General features: G+C 40.6%; 1 protein-coding gene across 5 annotated transcripts in view; it reads left to right on the top strand.

Annotated features, from left to right (window-relative positions):
* Window positions 1-10679: 10679 nt before the first annotated feature.
* Window positions 10680-16194, top strand: part of LOC309709133 (integrin alpha-L-like) — a 29234-nt gene continuing 23719 nt past the window's right edge. For 4 of the 5 annotated variants that reach the window (XM_082537594.1, XM_082537595.1, XM_082537593.1 and 1 more), the window contains exons 1-5: window positions 10680-11523; window positions 13343-13472; window positions 14982-15064; window positions 15151-15236; window positions 15323-15437. In XM_082537594.1, the coding sequence (XP_082393720.1) occupies window positions 11481-11523; window positions 13343-13472; window positions 14982-15064; window positions 15151-15236; window positions 15323-15437 (457 nt within the window). In that variant the 5' untranslated portion in view covers window positions 10680-11480. The remainder of the gene's footprint in view (window positions 11524-13342; window positions 13473-14981; window positions 15065-15150; window positions 15237-15322; window positions 15438-16194) is intronic. The other variant, XM_082537592.1, reaches the window with a different exon arrangement.

The following is a 16194-nucleotide window of genomic DNA, read 5'->3' as shown; positions in this document are numbered from 1 at the left end:
AGTTTCACACACTGCTGTCAGATCTCCATCAAACAGGGAACTCGAGGATGAGACATATGAAGCAGACAAATTGGGCTACTGACTGTTTATTCTGCATTGATCTGAGGATAGAAAACAGAATATATTAGTGCAGTCACTAATTTCATCCCTTTTGTGTGCTTAATTTTCCATTAATGTGGCGTAATGATATCAAAGCTGAGTCATTTTTAAAAAAAATAAACATTTTAATACGAATAAGCAGAATTCATAAATAAGGGAAATGGTTTTCAGTACTGAATTTTTTCAGGCTTTCGTTTGTAGTTTGTTGTTAGAGTTTATTAATAGAAAAAGAAGAACTGCGTTTATCAGAATGTAGTATTGAAACTATAAAATGATGACTGAGCCTTTTATTGGCTTTTTCTAATGTGCCTGAATTCTCACACGAGGCAGAGCAAAATATTTTAGCCTGGATAGCTGTTGACCTGATTAAGTGATGTTACACTAAATCAGATTATTTAATGAAAAAGTGTAAGGTCTTGAAGAAGATTTATTTATTGGGAGTGAATCTCATCTATACTTTTATTACTTTTTTCGTTGGGCAAACTAATTCAAATGAAAATGTGAGTGTATGGTGCTGAAGAGAGACTCTAATAATCTGAATAAACACTGTCATCTTAAAGGCCTTTAACCCTCTCAAGGCAGGCGTTGCCGATTTGCAACAGTTAAAAACTAACAACCTGATTACCCCACATACATATTTTATAGTTTTTTTCTTTACTCAGAAGTATCACTACAGGACTTGGTTGTGCATTAGCAACAAAAAGTTTAATTTGATCCTGAGAGGGTTAAACAGAAAGAGCAAAACCTTGCACATGCATTTTCCCTTTTGAGCAAGTTGCCCTGCAACAACAGGAGAAACTTACCAGTAGATCTTTTTTGTCCACTTTTTTACATTCAAAATCTTTTCACTAGAGAAAATAACAGAAACAGTTCTGCATGTGCCACTGAATTCAAGGCCACTATTATTTCAAGCCACTAAAATGTGCTAAACATTTATAAAACTGATTCAAAGTCTGGATTTTTAAAAATTACTGGCCAAAACCTCCACAGATGAACCTGCACTGATGTTCACAACTACTACATAACTGTGATATATGTACCACACTTTCTGTGTCTCAATGTAGTAACTGTCACAGTGACTGAAAAAACTTTTATTCTAGAGTCTCAGCTCATACCAGCTTTTTCTTTTTTCTTAAAACAGTCTTTGAGAGCGACACCTCCCATCTGCAATGCTCTGGAAGGAGTATTCAACACAACCGTGTGTGGTTTGAGCCTTCCTGTTTATGGCAGCAGATCCTCTGTGAGTCATACTGCAAGCAGATGCCCTCCTAACAGACAAAATCAAGTTTCACAAACGCAAAACTGAAACTTTCGTTTTAGCAACCGGCGTCTGCTGTGTAGAAATTCTCATCTATGAATCAGGTACAACGTCTTTGTCATTTCTTCGCACAAAAACACGACGATTGAATGTTCTTTCCACGTCTCTGTAACAACTGCTGCAAACAGGTACTACTGCCCAACATAATACAAAGGCAAACTGAAGGAAATTGCCGTCCCGGGTTTCCTCCGTGGCGTGAGCGATAAGCAGAGTTCTGTCCTTTCCTTCTAAGATTCCTAATTATTTAAAGTAACACTCAGGTATGCCGTTCAGCTGGGTTAGTTACAGCGCCGGGAGCAGCTTGGGAGAACAAGGAAACACAGACTGCTTCAGGTTGCCTTCCCAAATCAACTCAAAGGTTTATTTGATACACAGCAGTTTATATAGAGGAAAAAAGGTTCGTGTGTCAGCTTTCCCAGTTCAAACCGGTACAGACTAAATAAGGAAACGTCTTCCTGCCTTCTGAGCAAAGTATCCCTTGTGTAGTTTATCAGTTCAGCTATAATTTATGATCATCCCAGCAAAATACACTCCTAGACATAAAATACAGAGTTCTTTCATTAGTGAATTCTGAAACAAACCACCTAGCCTTTAACGAGCCTTTTCCAGGAGATAAAGAAAAAGGGAGGATGGGAGTAAGGAAGTGGTCTCATCTCTGTGGTGTTTTCGACCTTGGGGGACCAGCTTGTGAGTCTTACACCTTAATTCTTGGGTCACAGAGAAAGAGAAAAACAACTAGTAGATGGGCCTTATTGAGTAACAGTTTTCCTGTATAAAACAATCTCCTGTAAATGCTAACCGTGGTATCAAAATATCACAACACAAACATTTTCTTTAAAATATTTACTTTGATTTTTAAAGCAATACCTTTTTCATTCTCAATGATAATCAAAACTCCCACAGGACCAGCATCCTGACCAAAGATCATGGCAAAATATGAAATTAAAGTAAACAGTATCAGTATTCGCACACTGCATCTGTTTTAGCATTACATATAGGATAAGACACTTAATTACTCTACAGCAAGAGACCGTCCACCAGACCTGATGATCAAACGTAACAGAATACTTTTTATGTAAAGCTGCGTTTTTAAAATGCTCTTCACTGATTATTATTTAGTAATTAATGTATGTTTGAAGACACTTTTCAGGAGCATGTTCGAGCAGCCATTGCACTTGTCATTAACTTTGCCATTCTGCTATTATGTGGTGGGTAGGTACTATAAAGCAAAAAAGCAGAAAAAAAATCCTACAACACATGGAAGATGTCATACGGCTGTGTGGCAGGCAGGATGTAGGACCCAAACGCAAGACACTCAGACATAGGAAAAAACACTCAAAGAGGCTGCTTTATTGCAGTGCAAAAAACTCCATAAAAACAAACACACAAAAAACAAACCCAAACTACAAACTGGAAACTGATACTAAACACTAGGAAACCTGGAACGAGAGACTAGGGACGCGGATCACAGGGAGCACGGAGGGAACCACACACAGCATGACGAGGGTACGACGTGACACAGAGCAAGGAAAACACAGGTCTTAAACACACTGAGGGACACCGAGTGAATGAGACACAGGAGAAGAGCAGAGCTGGGAGTAATCAAACATGATGAGACATGGGATGGGTAAAGCAAAAGTAGAAACACTGACATAAGACAAGGGACCGTCAAAGTAAAACAGGAAGTATAACACAGAGACGGGGACTTAATGATAATACAAAATCAAAACACTGGGTCACTGACCCAGGACCGTGACAGAAGGGTTTTAATATGATGTTTATGTGATCCACTAAAGTGAAACTTAACACTATATTTTGTGAGAGGGGTCTGGAGGTGACTTTTATTACCTTTGGACAGGTAACAGAAACTGAAACAGACCAATCTCATTTTTAGCTCTACAACTCCAGGAAAAAGATACCACATAAGAGATGACCTTTATGTCTTTCTGCTAGTTAGCGCTAAAAGACGAGAAGATGAATAAATCATTAGAATTTTCTTCGCCAAAACTAAATTGCAAACTTGTTGGACACACAAAACAAGCCACATCATATTATTATTATTATTTAAATCACGAGCGTTACCAGTGAGTATACTCTGGATAATGTTTCTTTCTGACTCTAAGAATGACCAAAAATTACCCAAAAGTGGGCTCAATGTTTTATTCATTGTGATATGAAATGAGTGACAGAGCCCATAAACTCATCACCAAAGTGTGTGAATGTCAGGTTTAGTGCTATGTATTCATCAGTTGGTTCCAACTATAGCTTTTATAATGGCTCTTTGAAGAGACTGTAGTTGTAAAATCATGCTGTTAACAGGGAAGTGTGATCTGCGTTTACTTGTTTAGCTCAAGCCTCTTTAACCCTTAACCTGGCAAAGTGCGAGTTTGGGAAAGCTGTCGACATATCTAGGTAAGCAGGTTGGACAGGGGCAAATTCGTCTCATAACTGCATAAATGGATGCAATTCTGTCCCACCCTACACCCAAGACAAGAGATGAACTCTCTTGTTTTGGGCGGTTTCTAGGTCTAGCTGACTATTACAGGTGTTTTTGCCACAACTTCTCTGTGGTAGTAGAGCCACTCACCACTCACACCATTGTTCTTAATATATCTTCTCCCCCTCCAGCACATAATGGGCTCTTTTGAGGAGATTTCTTATCACTGTTATGCTGATGATATTCAGTTGTACATCTCTTTAAGCCCCAGGATTTATCTAAGCTTCAGCTTTTAAATGACTGCTTAAATTCTATCAAACGTTTGATGGCTGTAAATTTCCTCCAACTCAACGAGGGGAAAACTGAAGTCCTCATATGTGCTCCGGACAGATTTGTATCCCAGATAGTGAAAGCCCTTGGTCTTCTTTCTGTGTATGTTAAATCCTCTATCAGGAATTTAGGTGTCACTTTTGACTCGACTCTTACATTGGATGGGCATGTGAAATCTCTGGTTCAGTCTTGTTTTTATCATTTAAGAAATGTGGCTAAGTTAAGCCCTATTTTATCTCGCCCTGAACTGGAGATAGCTATACATGCATTTATTTCCTCACGCTTGGACTATTGTAACTCTTTGTTTATGTGTCTAAGCAAAGGTTCTCTGGATCGTCTGCAGGTTGTGCAAAACGCTGCAGCTAGACTTTTGACAAAATCCTCCAAGTATTCTCATGTGACACCATTGCTATTTCAGCTACACTGGCTTCCTGTTGAACTTAGAGTACATTTTAAGATCCTGGTCTTGACATTTAGAGCCTTGCATGGACTGGCACCTCCCTACATCTCCGATCTGCTACAGCCCTATGTCCCTAGCAGGTCCCTGAGGTCATCTGATCAGGGCTTACTTGCTATAAAACAGGCTAAAATGAGAACTAATGGTGACAGAGCTTTTGCCACCGTGGCCCCTAGACTGTGGAACTCTCTCCCCCAAACATTAAGAACTGTGGACTCAGTAGTTGTTTTTAAAAGAACAACTCAAAACTCACCTTTTTAAAACTGTGTTTGGTTAAATTTCTGCCTGTTTTATATTGTCTGTTTTACCCTTTTATTATTTGTTATCTTATGTGCAGCACTTTGTGATTCTGTCTAGAAAGGTGCTATAGAAATAAAAATGTCTTTATTTATTTATTTATTTATTTATTTATTTATTTATGTACAATCACAACCAGAGGTTGATCCTGATCAGATGTGTTCTTCCATAGACTTCTACAATATCGGAAGTCTTTATAACCTCATGTATCATCCCCTCTGGGAGGAAAAGATGACTTGATGCTTGTTTAGTCTCCAACAAGTTAACAGGTTGGCAGCTGAATTTTCTATGCAGTTCAGTGTTGACCCCAAAACCATTTGGGAAGAGAAGGGGTTGAAGATTTGATTGTTTTATCATGCTCTTAATGAAACGAGGAAGAATAATAACGCCTCAAGATATTCAAAGATTCAAAGCATTCATTGTCATGTGTACCAATAAAAAGCATTTCTCTGTACAATGAAATTCTTTCTCTGCTGTCCACACACAGATGCTGGTTAATATGTACAATAGATAGAATACAAATAGTATGAATAAATAAATGGAGACAAAAAGGAAAAATTGAAGTATTGAATAGATAGATTTATGTGCAAAAGAGCTATGAGCTTAATATGCTGGTTGATATGTGAGATGACCTGAAGTGCAAAAATTATTGATACTGTTAAAATAGGTCAGCTGTTTAAGAGTCTGATAGCAGTGGGGAAGAAGGAGTTGCTGAGTCGAGATACAAAATCAAGTCGAGTCTGGATTTCACACTTCTAAACCTTCGTTCCGAGGGCAGAAGTGTGAACAGTCCGTGTTGGGTGTGTGGGGTCTTTGAGGATGGAGGCAGCTCTCCTATGGACTCTGCGATGGCAGATGTTCTGCAGAGAGGGCAGCGGGGTCTTGGTGATCCTCACAGCGTTTGTTATCACTCTCTGCAGGCATTTGTGGTCCATAACAGTAGTGCTGCCATACCATGCAGTGATGCAGCTGGTCAGGGTGCTCTCCACAATCCAGCTGTAGAAACTGCTGAGGATCTTGGCCAACACCCCAAATTTCCCCAGCCTCCTCAGGAAATACAGCTGCTGCTGAGCCTTCTTGACCAGCTGTGTGGTGTTCAGTGTGCAGGTGAGGTCCTCAGACATGTAGACGGCCAGGTACCTAAAGCTGCTCACCCTCTCCACTTCAAGCCCCAGGATGAACAGCAGCTGGTGAGGCCTCTTCTTCTTCCTCATGTCCACAATCATCTATTTTGTCTTATCAGTGTTGAGGGTGAGATTGTTCTCTTCACACCATGACACCAGACCGGCCACCTCTCTCCTGTAAGCAGCTTCGTCCCCTCCAGTGATGCAACCGATCACTGCAGTATCCTCCGCGAACTTTAGTATGGTGTTATCCCTATTGGATGCAACACAGTCGTGGGTGTACAGGGTGTAGAGGATGGGACTGAGGACGCAACCCTGTGGAACGCCAGTGTTAGTACTAATGCTGCCTGCCAGTCATAAAGTCCTGTGGTGGGTGGATAGGGTTGGGTGTAGGCCGAGTGTTGCCAGCTTGTGAGTGACACCATCTGGCTGAGGCCTGTCTATGCGCAGTTTGCATGTTCTCATTGTGTCTGCATGGGTTCTGTCCAGGTAGTGTGGCTTCTTCTCACAGTCCAAAGACAAGGAAATGGTAAATGGACTGGTTCTTATATAGCGCTTTTCTACTCTGAGCACTCAAAGCGCTTTACACAACTCGTTCATTCACCCAATCACACCCATTCACACAAGCACTTTTCTAAGTTTGTAGTGCTATCTAACTAACTAACATTCATACTCTGATGGAGTTAGTATATTGCCAAAGGATATTTAGCATGCAGATTGGAGCAGACTAGGAACGAACCACCAACTTCCGGTTAGTAGGTGACCTGCTCTGTAGCTAGTAGCTAGTTAGCAGGATTAGGTTAACTGGTGATTCTAATATGCCTGTAGTTGTGAATGTGAGCACAAATGGTTGTTTGTCTGTGTTACTCCCGCGACAGACTGGTGATCTGTACCCCAACTCCCACATTATGGTAGCTGGGTCAGGTCCCCCCCAGTTGATGAATGGTGTGGATTGAAGCCACGCTGTTGTAATAGATGCATCATGGGATTTTTCATTGTTCTGCTGAAATATGAAAGTCCTTCCTTGAAAAAAGATGTTGTCTGAATGGGAGCACGAGTTGCGCAGGTTATCCTGCCTTCTGCACATGTAGTTATAGCACTTAAACTGTCACTTATATTATACCCAGAGGTGGGAAGTAACAAAGTATCGATACTTTGTTAATGTATTTAAGAACTTTCAGGTATCTGTACTTTACTTGAGTAGTTATTTTTCTAGCATTTTTTACTCCCTACATTTTTAAACAAATATTGGTACTTTCTACTTCTTGTGTTTTGAAAATAAGCCCAAACAAAAGTTGAGCACAAAAAGAGCAATGTTTTTTTATTGTCAGGTATTTTCAAATACATTTCTATCATCTCAACAAACATCTGTGAACACACAACCTGTTTGTGTGTAGTTTGTCACACGGTGTGTTGCTAGCTAAAGGTTCAGCTGCTTATTTCAGAGGGAGAGAAAAGAAAGAAAGCTTACATGTAAGTTCACATATAATCTTGATGTTGTGTTCACTCTGATGTAAATTAGCCCCATCTGAGTCTGTGAGTTTAACAGTTACAAAGTCGGCTGCCTTTTTGTTTACTTCGGTCTTTAAAAGGTAATTTTAGATCTCAGTGACATTTTCAACTGGATGAACAAATATAATAAAATATTTGTACTACTGGCTTTTACAGCTTATTTCACAGGAGTGAATATATATATAGAGAGAGAGAGAGAGAGAGATAGAGATAGAGAGATCTTAATGCTGAGAAAAACAAAACTGCCCACATAGACTGTGCTTTATTCACTTTGAATAAACAAACTTGTAAAAGCAACTTTAACAATATTATTTTGGACTTAAATGCACAAAAAGGGCAATATTTGTGTGGGCTGAAGTCATGTGCAGTGTAAAAAGATCTTTTAGTGCTCCCTCCTGGCAGATCTGTGTATATGCAGAAAGAGAAAAAGTCACATTAAGTCGTTTTCTGTGTACAAACGTCATGTTTGTCAGAAGCAGTAACCAATGAGGATGAACTCCAACAAGTACAAGCTCACCTTTTGAACTGCACATGTTTTAAGTTAAGCCTTTAGTCAAAACAACACCTCTGAAACGGACTGACAGGACTCAAGTGCAGCCTTTTTTCTAATGTGTGTGTGCGTGTGGAGTCCTGCCTGTGCCCCTCAGCAATAACATTTAGCTATTAATCACAATTTTGGTAAATAAAAGGAACGGGCGCGCATCAGTCACATGATGACCATTAACCAATCCTCGCCATTGACAACAGAGGAGCCGGGAACGAGCACGCAAAGAGCACGCGCATTGTTTTCCTCCTGGACTGTGCGGAGCTGTAAGAGAAACACAAATGAACTGGGAAACCAGACTAGTGATGGGATTTCCGGCTCTTTTTAGAGAGCCGGCTCTTTCGGCTCGACTCACTAAAAAGAGCCGGCTCTTTCGGCTCCGAACCGGCTCTTCAGGTTGTTTTGTTGCTTTAATTAATTTATTATTCACAATAATATAAAATTATGCACAAAAGGAATTACTAACGTAAAAAAGTGGTTTTATTTATATATGTTTATATATAAATATATGCGGTGGCCCCTAGAGACAAAACACGTACAAACTCCAAAACACATTTCTAGCATGAACTGAACTTCCAAAGCAGAGCTACTAGATCACTTAAATTACACAATTGAAAGCATGTGTGTATTGTTTGTGTATTTATACACAGGCACTCAAATATATTTAAATAATTTAAAAAAAAGTTCATCTACCTGTTACTATCACACACCAAATCCGGTCATTGGTACTTGCTGGATTGTGTAGCCACAAGATAACAAAAGCTCAACACTGCGCCCAGCATCCTGGAGCACTTCTGTTGTCTTTTGTAAGTGTTTTGAGTTTTTATGTGCTTCTGAGTTTTTACATGCTTCGGAGTTTGTACGTGTTTTTACGTGTTTTGGAGTTTGTACATGCTTCAGAGTTCGTACGTGATTTGAAGTTTGTATGTGCTTTGTCTCTAGGGACCACTGTAAATATATTTTTATTTATTCACGCCACATAAAATGTAATAAATAAATCATATAATACAAAAATCAACTATTTGTCACGATCTGGTACAGGGATTCAACGCAGAGCGGTAAGGTATCTCCAAGGTGTGGTTTATTTACAGTGCAGTGCAATATATATACAGTGAAGGGATCCAAAACTCCGGGGGAAATCACAGGGTAACTCGCTCACGTCTTCTTCGCTCACACTCACACACTTTCCCGCAGCAGGGAGGTTGCAGGTCCGGGGGGGGGGGGGGGAGATCTGAAGCAGACGAGAAAGCAGGTCACCAACTAATCACAAGTCACGGATATGAAGCACAAGAGCTGTGAGAACACTAACGTTAGGGGTACAATCATCCAGCGACGAGAGGATCTGTGTTCCAGCCTCAAATAGTGCTCCCGGTGATGATGGGTGAGTGTTGTCAGGTGTGTGTGTGGGCCAAGGGCGGGAGCCCACAGTGAGCTCCGCCCAGGCAGAGAGGGAGAAAACAGCAACAGCAATTGTAGCCTTGTGGGGCCGACCGGGCAGGCACGGAGACCATGACACTATTCACATTTCAACTTTTAACTATTTAAATTTTCAGCTGTTTCCTTTTACAAATTTAAAGTGAAAACAACACAAAACACTGCAAAACACAATTAAATATAAATTATAATATGAAAACAAAAAGAACATGCACATTCTCTGTCATATGGGCCTGCATGAATCCGCACTTTCTGAATCCTTTATCATCTGCAACCGAAAATAGTTGTGGATGATTACTATACCTTTCTAATGTGAAGTTGTTGTCCCTGGCTCTCTTTCTCTCTCTCTCCCTCTGGCTCTGTTCCTGTGCTACTGAGTGTAACTACCGCCCCTCCCCCCTCTGCCCAGCGTAAAGCACAAGGCTCGCGTGCAGAGTCAAGCGGAAAAAAAGTGCGAGAGAGAGAGAGGGTGAGAGAAAGAAAAAAAAAAAAACCCCATGAGCCGTCACGGCTCGCGATAAGGAGCCGGCTCTCGTCGTTCACGTCAAAGAGCCGGCTCTAAGAGCCATTTCGTTCGCGAACGACCCATCACTAAACCAGACTGATGCCGCAAAAAACAGTAAGCAGGGTGTACAACGTACACTTCAGTCTTCAGCACACGGGAGTATTAGCTTATTATGTACACGTTGGCAAGTTGTCTTGTGGCAACTGACGAATTGAAACACATGAGCGTGCTGTGTTTGCGACACACAACAACTGTCCTTTTATAACCCCACAAGTAGTGCTGGTCATTAGCCGCTAGCTAACCGAGCAAGGCTGTCATGGGTCTGTAGCTCTGTCCACCGTTTTAGGGACATATTTAGTTTTAAAGTAAGTTACAGGGCTTTCCCCTGCCTTTCTGGGGTGCTTATTTTTCACTGAAAACTATCTAATATGCATAGCCACGTAATTATGGATTATTATAATTACGCTATAAAATCACTGTAGTTTAAAGAAAATACATTAAAAACAGATTATATTCGATTAATATTTCAAATATGACCAAATGCCGATTTTACTTTGAGAACCCGCCCCTTCAAAGATCTCTGCACGGCCCTGTGTCCAGATAAATGAGAGGTGTGACTGTTAGGTATTTTAGTACCATGGTAGCATTTACTGGATATTGTTTTATAGTGACATTATGCAGGAAAACTCTGTCATTCAATAAGGCCCCTTTGTTTTAGTTATTTTTCTCTCTGACCCAAGAATTGATGTGTAAGACTCACAGGCTGGTACCCCAAGGTCGAAAACACCACAGAGATGAGACCACTTCCTTACTCCCATCCTCCCTTTTTCTTTATCTCCTGGAAAAGGCTCGTTAAAGGCTAGGTGGTTTGTTTCAGAATTCACTAATGAAAGAACTCTGTATTTTATGTCTAGGAGTGTATTTTGCTGGGATGATCATAAATTATAGCTGAACTGATAAACTACACACAGGATACTTCTTTGCTCACAAGGCAGGAAGACGTTTCCTTATTTGGTCTGTACCGGTTTGAACTGGGAAAGCTGACACACGAACCTTTTTTTTTCATCTATATAAACTGCTGTGTATCAAATAAACCTTTGAGTTGATTTGGGAAGGCAACCTGAAGCAGTCTGTGTTTCCTTGTTCTCCCAAGCTGCTCCCGGCGCTGTAACTAACCCAGCTGAACGGCATACCTGAGTGTTACTTTAAATAATTAGGAATCTTAGAAGGAAAGGACAAAACTCTGCTTATCGCTCACGCCACGGAGGAAACCCGGGAAGGCAATTTCCTTCAGTGACCCTCCCATTGTTTGTGTTTCCTCCAAGTTCTTGAACCGGGCATCCTGTTTGGTGCTCACTAAAATGCTGGCTTGTGTCTTAATCCTATTTCAGACTAAGAGATCGGACTAGAGCAACACAGGACGATGAAGGACCACATAGTCTGGCTCATCTGTACAGTGGCTGTTGGTAAGATTTGAAACAGGTTTCCTCCATTTGAAATAGACAGAGATCCTTTGTTTGTCTGGGGAAAGAGTTGTGGGAGTTTTTCTGAATATGGACTTTGTGTATGCACTTCAAAAACAGGCAAGTGATTTCTTCCACATGCTCCCACTTTTAGAAACAAAGCCAATTCAGTTCTATTTACATAGTACTAAATTAAAACAACAATCATTATATTATAAGGTAAAGACCATACAGTAATGTGGCAAAAAGGACGCCTCTGAAACTGATGAAATCTTCCCTTAAACCTTTGTGGAATTGTTTGTGTTACGTTAAAAGAGCAGATTGTATGAGTATCTGTGTTATAGATCGAAATTTATTGTATTATTTTTAGACACTCTCATTTCAAATGTGTAAAGAGTAATAAATATATCCAATGTTCCTCTGATCCTCTAGGATAAGCTAGCTAACTATACGTAATCACATTCAGGAGCTGGAATTCCTGAATGTGTTATGTGTTCCTGCACATGTGTTATTATAGTTAACAAAAAGTGGCCTCCTCCTAACCAGAGAGGGAATTGTTTTACTATGGAGGGAATGGTTTTTTAACTGATGAAGTACACAGAGCTCACATACAGTGGAGGAAATATTTATTTGATCACTCAGAAAACAATGAATTGCCTGGGGGGAGCGACAGCGCAGCTCGAGAGAACCCAGCAAACAGATTTTCCAGGGCCTGGGTCTGGCGCTCTGCCTGGTCCTGTAGCTTCTGCAGTTGTTGTCAGCTACCCAGTCAGAGCGCAGGGGTTTCCAGTAGTTTATTGACTGTGTTGTTATCTCGATTGAACAGTAAAATATATCGGTCACTGGAAATGTATCAGGAAAGCCCACCCAAGTAAACGGTGTGTGAGAAACACCATATATAGAAAAACGTGTTCATAGATAATGAGTGTGACAAGGCTCACTCATGGATTCCCTCCAAGCACAGAATACCAACAGTTCATTCAGCTCTCACAAACACATTATCTCAGCTCACATATACAGTGTTGTGGAAAAGGCTTTGCCCCCTTCCTGATTTCCTAATTTTATATGTTTGACATTGAGTCCTTTACAGCTCTGTGGAAGAATTTTGGCCCACTCATCTTTGCAGTATTGTAATTCAGCCATATCAGAGGGTTGCTGAGTTAGTTTTATGCCAGATATAATGGGACACACAGCTTCCAAAAAGTCAACTTTTGTCTCTCCAGTCCACAGAGTATTTTCCCGAAAGTCTTGGGGATCAAAAAGATGTTTTCTGGCAAAAATTTATATTTCGCACATAGCCATATAGGGTTAGATTATTTCTCACTCCATAAATACAATCATTTAGAATATGCATTTTGTTTTTACCTGTGTTATCTTTGTCTAATATTTAAATTTGTTTGATGATCTGAAAGTGTGACAAACATGCAAAAAAAACGAAATCAGGAAGGGAGCTAACATTTTTTTACATCTTTGTACATCATATTCAGTGGACCTGCCCTGTTATCAAGTCCAGTTCTGGGCGTGCTCTTTTCATATTCCTTTTTTCACACTAGCTTCTCACCCCGTTCCACCATGTGCTCTTTGTACTGCCTCTTCTTCAGGCCCCAGCATGATACTGAAATAGGAAGAGACTGACTGATGCAAAGTGATCAGTCTTACCCGACTCACTGCCCCCAAATGATTCAGGCACACCTTTCCCATCTGCAGCAGTGCAAAAACCATTTCCCGTATAAGCTGTGCTTTTTGTTTATTGGTGATGCAGGTTTCATTTAGGGTATTAAAGTCTTAGTTAGTATCAATTTCATGCTTTTCACTTTCTCAGCTTCAACCATCCCTGCCTGTTTGGCTTTTAATATTGACACAAGAAATCCTGAAGTCTTTCTGGGTGAACCAGGTGATTTCTTTGGATACCGAGTGCTACAGTACTTGAACAAGTCTAGTAATAACAAAGGGTAAGTTTGACTCAAGACATTGTATAATACTGTATCCTGTGAGTGATCTAACACTGTTGAAAGCACTAATTAAAACTCTTCTGCTGCACTTCAAACCCAACGTTCAACGTAATTACATAGATTTAGTAGAAAATTTAGTAATAATTTAGTAAAAATCTATTTTTTAAAATAAATATTTAAGTTTCTGTAACATTTCTTCCTTTTTAAGTGCATGAAACTAATTGTTTTTGACTAATTTGAAATACTGCATGGATGAAGGGAACCACATTTAACAGTAATTTCAAGGAACTGAAGTCAAATGTCCTTTAATACTGTAATGAGCAGGCATAAGCAGGCACGAGGCGCAGTGAGTGAGTAGCTAGTTATTTACTGTGACTGGTATCACATGTTGGAGTGTGCAGTGTGATGCTTTCCTTATTAAAGAAAAAATATATTTCGGATGAATTTAAACCATTCTGATCCTTTTACAAAGTGTGTAATCACCTTTGGTGTTCTGACTCTGTTCCTCCAATCTTCTCTCTGTGTTTGTTTGTCTGTTTTGTTCCCCCGCTTATGTCAAGTTAATCTCATCTCCTTTTTCAGTTTTCTTCCTATTGTAAGTTTGGATATTAATATAAAGGAGTACAAATATATCCTAAAAACTTTCATATTTAATGAACCATCTATTCTTCAAAGCCTGAATATCTAAATAAAGGGGGAGGAGAGATGGTAAATGGACTGGTTCTTTAGCTGTTTAGCACTTAAACACTGATGACCCATCATAGCAGAACAGAATTCCAGCAGTGATAGGGGATAGGAGAGGACCCCCTGGAGTTTAGACACTGGTGGTGGTGTTGAAGATGCAGAGGCTTGGATGGGGGTGAGACAGGTTTTACAAACAAGTGAATGAGTACTGAAACTTAAAGCAGTCAGAGTGGAGAGTGATTGGCTCACAGAAGGCAGGCAAGAAAATGACTGGACTAGAATAATGAGGTTGGTATGAATTTGACACGGCACGGTGGTTAGCACTGTTGCCGCACAGCAAGAAGGTCCTGAGTTCAATTCCACCATCAGGCCGGGGTCTTTCTGTGTGGAGTTTGCATGTTCTCCCCGTGTTTGCGTGGGTTCCCTCCGGGTACTCCGGCTTCCTCCCACCGTCCAAAGACATGCAGCTTGTGGGGATAGGTTAATTGGATAATCCAAATTGCCACTAGGTGTGAATGAATGTGAGTGTGAATGGTTGTCTGTCACTTGTGTGTTGGCCCTGCGACAGACTGGCGAACTGTCCAGGATGTACCCTGCCTCTCGCCCTATGACAGCTGGGATAGGCTCCAGCGCCCCCCGCGACCCTGAAAAGGAGAAGCGAATGGATGGATGGATGGATGAATTTGACAGCGTGGGAAAATGTAAGCAATGTAGAGAATAGACTAGGAGCTGAAGACCTAGGAAAGCAGGCAGATGATTACAGACCCTCCCCATAGAACTTATGCATAAACTTCATTAACTAATTAGTGTCATCATTTTCCACAGGATAGTCGTCACTGCACCTCTCAGGCTAAATGGATCTGGAGGAATTTACCAACCTCACCAAAACAAGTGGTTCAAACCTACTGGTATCAACAGAATATTACACAATTTACAACTTACAACTAAATACATTACTGTAAAAGTTTGTGTATTTTATAATAAAATGCTTCAGTTGCAGAGGACCTGCAGTCAAACACAACAGCAGTCAAACATCTTGGCTTGTCGATCGCTGCTGATTCCTCCGGCTCCAGATTCACTGTGAGTAAATCACTCTCTCTCCTCATCACTGTGAGCAAAACAAATTAATATGCAGAGCTTTATTTAACTTTTATGCTCTGATTTAGGTTTGCAGTCCAAGTTTGGTGCATGAATGCAATGAGAACTCCTATCTGAACAGTATTTGTTATGAGCTCTCTGATCAACTCCAGAAAATCTCCTCTTTCAAACCTGCGTATCAAGGTAAAGTGTTCCTCCATGTTTATTTTAGTAAAAGTAAGTAAGTAAAATGTATTTATATAGCCCTTTTTACAGATAAAATGACAAAGTGCTTCACAATAAAACCAGAAATATAAATATAACCTTTGTGCCGCTGCCTGAAAAGTCCACATGCTTTGAACCTAGTATGTGGGACCAACAGTAACCTCTGACCTGAAGACTTAAGAGTTCGGGAAGAAGGAAGAGGTGCTCAAAGCTCAGAGATATACTGGGGAGTTTCATCATGTTGTACATTCTGTACAGTCTGAAGGCGATCCAATGATGATTCGCTGAAACAAGTAATCAGAGCGTTACAGTAATCTGAAGAGAGATGAAAGTAGAATAATCCTTTTCTCTCCCCACATGCCACTGCCATTCTTGTTTATAGCCTGGTCACTTCCCGGATCGATTACTGCAACTCTCTTCTTTTTGGTCTTAGTCACAAATCTATCCATAAGCTTCAACGGGTCCAGAACTCTGCTGCTCGTATTATCACCAGGACCCCTTCTATGCACCACATCACCCCTGCTCTGCAGTAGCTTCACTGGCTTCTGGTTAAATACCACATCAATTTCAATATAATTTTGTACATATTCAAGGCTATACATCATCTCTCGCCTTCATACCTCTCTGACCTGGTTCAAATCACCATCCCTTCTCGGTGTCTCAGATCCTCCTCTTCTCTTTCTCTTTCCATCCCTTCCCACCGGCTAGCCACCATGGGGCGCAGGGCTTTCTGTTG

The sequence above is a fragment of the Aulonocara stuartgranti genome (assembly GCF_965226115.1).
Source record: "Aulonocara stuartgranti genome assembly, chromosome: 6".
NCBI classification, from domain to species: domain Eukaryota; kingdom Metazoa; phylum Chordata; class Actinopteri; order Cichliformes; family Cichlidae; genus Aulonocara; species Aulonocara stuartgranti.
The sequence above is the reverse complement of the archived record's forward strand: the minus strand, read 5'-3'. Positions and strand labels throughout refer to the sequence as shown.